Source organism: Mya arenaria, chromosome 3 (assembly GCF_026914265.1).
Source record: "Mya arenaria isolate MELC-2E11 chromosome 3, ASM2691426v1".
NCBI classification, from domain to species: Eukaryota; Metazoa; Mollusca; class Bivalvia; order Myida; family Myidae; genus Mya; species Mya arenaria.
Window position 1 is genome coordinate 90,125,322 of NC_069124.1, and position 6,000 is coordinate 90,131,321.

General features: G+C 34.5%; 1 protein-coding gene across 13 annotated transcripts in view; it reads left to right on the forward strand.

Moving 5' to 3' along the window:
- Positions 1–5,306, forward strand: part of LOC128229222 (phospholipid-transporting ATPase ID-like) — a 61,874-nt gene extending 56,568 nt beyond the window's left edge. For 12 of the 13 annotated variants that reach the window (XM_052940972.1, XM_052940971.1, XM_052940976.1 and 9 more), the window contains 2 exons: positions 799–942; positions 1,188–5,306. In XM_052940972.1, coding sequence (XP_052796932.1) covers positions 799–942; positions 1,188–1,799 — 756 coding nt within the window. In that variant the 3' untranslated portion in view covers positions 1,800–5,306. The remainder of the gene's footprint in view (positions 1–798; positions 943–1,187) is intronic. The other variant, XM_052940981.1, reaches the window with a different exon arrangement.
- The last annotated feature ends 694 nt before the right edge of the window (positions 5,307–6,000 follow it).

Below are 6,000 nucleotides of genomic sequence, written 5' to 3' on the forward strand. Positions count from 1 at the left end.
CCAATCCAATATTGCCGTGTTCCAATCCAATATGGCCGTATTCCAATACAATATTGCCGTAATCCAATCCAATATGGCCGTATTCCAATACAATATTGCCGTATTCCAATCCAATATTGCCGTGTTCCAATCCAATATGGCCGTATTCCAATCCAATATGGCCATATTCCAATCCAATATTGCCGTGTTCCAATCCAATATGGCTGTTTTCCAATACAATACAATATGGCTGTATTCCAATCCAATATGGCCATATTCCAATCCAATATGGCCGTATTCCAATACAATATGGCCGTATACCAATCCAATATGGCCATATTCCAATCCAATATGGCCGTTTTCCAATCCAATATGGCCGTATTCCAATCCAATATGGCCGTATTCCAATCCAATATGGCCGTATTCCAATCCAATATGGCCGTGTTCCAATCCAATATGGCCGTGTTCCAATCCAATATGGCCATATTCCACTTGGCTCAAGTCACATCATAAGAAGTATAATTATGTGATTTTAAAATAATGTCGAAAAGCAATATTATATGTAACTAATATGACATTTATTATGAAATTATGTCTTTTAAGTGGCTGAAATCAGTAATGTATATGATTAAGGGGTTATTAGTAATGCGTTTTGATCCTAGATATTCGATTTTTGCAGATATTGATTTCACTTGGCTCGTGCAATCTCCTGGATCAAAAGGCAGTTCTAATGACTCTATTGTATTTGTAGTTTCAGGGTGTTGTCACATCCTCGTACTGTGGAATTAAGTTGAAACGATGATGTATTTTATGTTTCAGGGTGTTGTCACTTCCATTGTGTTGTTTTTCATCCCTTACGGTGCATTTTATGAGTCCATAGGCCCTTCGGGTGTTGATAACGCTGACATCCAATTCTTTGGAGTTGTAGTTGCCAGCATTCTTGTTGTGGCTGTGAACCTTAGGGTAATTATATACATGTTAACTTTTAACTTCTATCTTAGTTATATGAGCAAGACACAGTAACATTTATTTGAAAAATAAACAACGACATTCATTCAAACTTGAAGATGTTGAAGTATATATTGAAATCTTAAGTATGCATCTGTGTTGGAAGTTTGGTGCCTTTTATGTTTTGATTTACTGGTAGATACAAAAAACGAGATACATGTATCCTAATGTACCAATGTATTCTATCGATGTGATTTCAGTGTGCCCTGGACACGTGTTACTGGACCGGCTTCAGTCATTTCTTCATCTGGGGCAGCATAGTGTACTATTTTTGTTTCATCATGGCCTTCTATGCCAGCGTGTTTAACTATTCATATCAGGGAGCGGCATTTGCTGTGTTCTCATCGGGGAAGTTCTGGCTCACTCTCATACTGACTAATGTGATACTTCTAGTGCCTGTAGTAGCCTATAGGTTCTATGTTACAAACATTAACGCCTCATTGTCAGACAGAGTGCGCATGAAGCAGAGGTTGACAAAGTCAAAGGCGCGTACCAAGGACCTCCATGTACGGAGAACTTCAACATTCCGACGCAGTGCTCGATCTTTCCGATCTGGCTATGCATTTGCACATCAGCACGGCTTTGCTGAGTTGATTACCAGTGGGTTAAATATGAGAGACAGGGTAGCGTCAACACTGAGACTCAACAGTCCGGTAACCTTGACTAATGTAAGGAAGAGAATTGACAGTTCAAGTGCTAATGTAGATAAGAAATCAACTAATGGAGCGACAGTCCATGTAAAGCCACAACATCCTAACTCTGTGGATAACGTTGAGAGTGGTGAGAAATTTGTATATTCAGAACGATTGTGAATCTCTCTATAAATGTTCTGCTATATTCATCATGTGTATAGTTTTACAATGCAAAGAGGTCAAAGTAAAATTAAAATGTTGAGCTCATTTATTGGAACAGAACATTTAAAACATTATTACATGTACATACTGGTACATCTTTTGTCCCAAAATTTCATGGTTGGTAGTATCATTTATTTTTCAGGTAACATATAAATACATACATTTTAAGAGCTGAATGATACAATTAACCCAGTAAATATGTACATACAGTTTGCAGTAAGTGGTACAATGTTTTGTTTGTTTGTTTCACAGGGTTTCATAAGGAAGTGTGAAGGTGACTGTGATATTTGTGTCAGCAATAAGCCACCCTTGACCCCTGCATCCCCCCCACTTGTTGAATAGCCTGATGCACACATTTAATTGACACTCTGTCCTGCACTACAAACTGATCTTAAAACATCCTCATTCATGATTCATTGCTACTTGAAATAAATCTTTAAGATGCACTTAACATTTACGTATAACTTGAACCCTGCAGTTGCATAATAGCATACCTTAAAGCTTATACGCATAATAGCATACCTTAAAGCTTATACAGGAGACATAAGCTGTGGACTGTTTAAACAGTTATCTATCTCCTTGCTGAGAAGAACATTTAGGATAAAACATTTGTGAGCTCTAACAACACTGAAGTGTTTTTGAATGTTCAGTGTTCTACATTGTAGCATCTCATTGGATTAACTGCCATGTGGAACGTTTTGTCATCGATCAGACATGTCTGCAGTCCTATGTTTGTCCTAGTTTGAAAAATGCAGTAGTTTTGCCTATTTTGATTTACAAATTAACGTTTGTGGCTCAGAATGGGGTGGAGAGCTGGGTCAGTTTGGCTTATTGTATGTTATGGTCAGGCATCTTATAATCCTGGTCATCTAAAATGTGGTGTCGGATTAAAACAGACTAGGCTAGTCATTTGTCAGCAAGAAGCATGCATACTACAGCATTGTTAGTTATATATATATCTCCTGTACTAGTCAGCAGAATGCCAGTGTTTGTTAAATGTAGATTATATGATCTCTTAGTGCAATGAAACCAAACTATCATTAAGATACGCTATAAAAGAGAAAAGTCAAACCAGCTGTGTCAGAATTCTGCCCCTTCCCCTTGTAGATAGGTTGACCTTTCTGTCTTGCAGACAAATCTTTGAAAACACTTTATTTTGTATTAACAATGTTTTCTGTAGATCGTCAGGATTTTAATATAAATAAGTGGTCTTTTAGACTGTTTTACTGGATGCTTAATAGCAAATATAAGTACCTTCATTTATTCTCAATGGTTAAATCAAATGTAATTGTTTCTCTGTAAAGTATTAACTGGTGTTTTTTTCTGTTAGGGACACCTGAAAGATCATATAAACTATCTTTTATTGCTCAGACATAGGCAGGTGTGTTGTATATCTATTCTTGCTTTGTCATTTAATGTCTAACATTTTTATGTGCTTTAAATGCCAGAAGGGGCTCTTGTCTTTCACTGCAATACCTACTACTGGACTGTGTTTATGGCCTATTAGATATTTTAAGGAAGGTAAATGATTATTACTATATTTTATATATACATTATGTCTTTGTTCATTCAATGCAAGTTTACGTGGTTGCTGTTAGGGTGTTATCATTTACTGCAATGCAATGTTTTAAGGAATGGTATGTTGAATGAATATGTGCAACATGTGGTTTGACCAATACATACTGGTACAGTTCATAAACAGATTTCTGGTTGTCCCATCGTTACCCATATGTTGTTTATGTGTATCCCGAAAACACCTTATTTTGTTGGCAAGTAAAAACACCTTATAATGTTGGCAAGTGAAGCATATATAGAATACCTAAGTTGAAGGTCTCATATTCATTTTTTATATCTTTTATAAACGTTAAGTGAATATAAGCTGTATGAAAAAGCCACATGTTAGACCAAAAATATTTGTATAGAAAAAATACATGTATCATTCATTAGGTGTGTTTACAGAAATCATTACTTCATATTATGCAACTATACTCTTGTTTATTCTATATTTATTAGTTAAGAACATGATTTTACAGCTCTCATAACTTCATTTAGGGTTGTTTGACAGATGTTGCTCAAAAATAACATAATTAAACATGACATGTGTTTTTATAGCTGGTGTTTCAGCATTCTGTGTTTTCATAATTTATTGTATATAAGTTGATCTAAAACTTGTTAGACCCCTTAGCCTACATCCGTTGTTTGGTTATTAACTATAATAATATTGAGCAAAAAATGCGAAAGAAAGGTATTAAAAATACCAAAACATAAAAAATGTGGGGTGTTTTCTTCTGACTTATGGCTCTCCGCTAGTTCAGACACATTGCAGTAACAATACACCTGGATAACTCTTATTTACAGGTGCGATTGAACGAGACGTTTTTTCATTTCAGATTTGCAGTAAAAAAAACAACACACCTTGTCATCATTATATGTATCTTTTGATGTATATTCAGCATTGTTTATTTATACATTTTCAAAATAGGAAAAGAAAATACAACTTTTTGTATTATAAAGTTGATATTATTGAGTGTTCATTTTGTTTTTCCCATTTCTCAGTCACAAGTTGTTGTTTGAAGTGATATTGGAATGGAAATGACAGAAACCTGATCAGGCAACATTAGTTGTCCATGCTTCAACCATGAGTGCTTACTTCAGTTTTTTATGTTCTTTAAACATTTTTATTTTATTTTACTATCATCAGATTAATTTCTTATGTTAAAAATGGTATTTTATATAGACTTTTTATTGATATATTTTACATAGAATTGTATATTTTCATCTTTTAAGGTGATTCTATCCGGTATGTAGACATTTTTAAGATTGAGATTGTTTCCATTTTTCGTGCTGGACATTTATGTTAGAACACAGCAAGGCCTGAACAAACATTGATCTAGAACATTTAAAGAAGAAACCATGTATCCAGAAATATCAGTCATAACCCATATGTACCTTGCCTCCTGTGTCGACCATCTGGCGGTGTGGACAGCTACTGTTTGGAGTAACATTCCGAGATAGGGTTGTTTTTCAGAGCCTTCACTATTGTTGCTTGTACACATATATATATTATGAAGGACCTCGTATATTTATTGAGGACCTCTGCTTACATGTATCACCCAGGACGCCACTGCAGTCAGACAAGCATAATCTTCTATACAACAAACTGATATTTATTATGCTTATGTTTAGTCTTTTAGTTATTTGTCTTGTCTCAAAACTGAATTAGTGAATGTGTTTGATTATGTTTAGAGATGACCTACGTGAGCATTTTAAGTGTTTGGACATTCATTCACTTGCTACACTTTATAACATAATTATTTGTTTTATTTTGTATTTAGACGAAGAGGACATATTTTTCTACTTAATATTACATTATTGTTGCGCAGTTGAACTTTCAATATACTTGTTTCTTTATTATCTGAACATAAAAATGCATATAATTTATATTTAATAAAACTTTAAACTGCTCTCTTTCATTTCCTTTGGTCCGTTCTGACGTTAAGTTTGACAAGAGTTTGATTGAGAGTTTAGTTTCTTAAAACACTTCGACAAACCTTTTCGCAATACGGCCGTCTGACGGAGCACTGTCAAAACATTATTTTGGAATCAGGTTTGTCGAAGTGTTTGATGAAACTAATCACCTTATCAAACTCCGATAATAAAAAAGGCGGGGCTCTTTAAGCGGCATAGACTTCCCTTTGTTTCATTTAAATTGGTGTAGAAAAGCAAAAATTATCTTTGTTTTAAGTGTTCATTTTCAATAAAAAGTTGCCTTCCGACAGAGGATATATGACGTAATTTATACACACACTGAGTTGATGGGGACTTTAATTTTGAGAAATAAATAACCATTGATGATTGCGGATAAATTAATGTAACGATTAATGAAATGTGTATTGAAATCTGCCAGTTACACGTATGTGCATGATATATGCAAAGCCATATAGTAAGGAAAAAGTATGTTTTATTTACGACAAAGAAAAAATAACAATGCATTTTTGAAAATATTTTTTGTCAAAATATTTTTATTTTAAAGGTAGCAAAATATGTCTCCTGTGAAAAAGAACCTGTTTGGACCGATAACAAGCGTTATATCGGGTGTTCATCGTAGCGAAAAAAGCAGATGCATGGTCGTCTTAATCCGTAGGGTGTGATCGTGTCA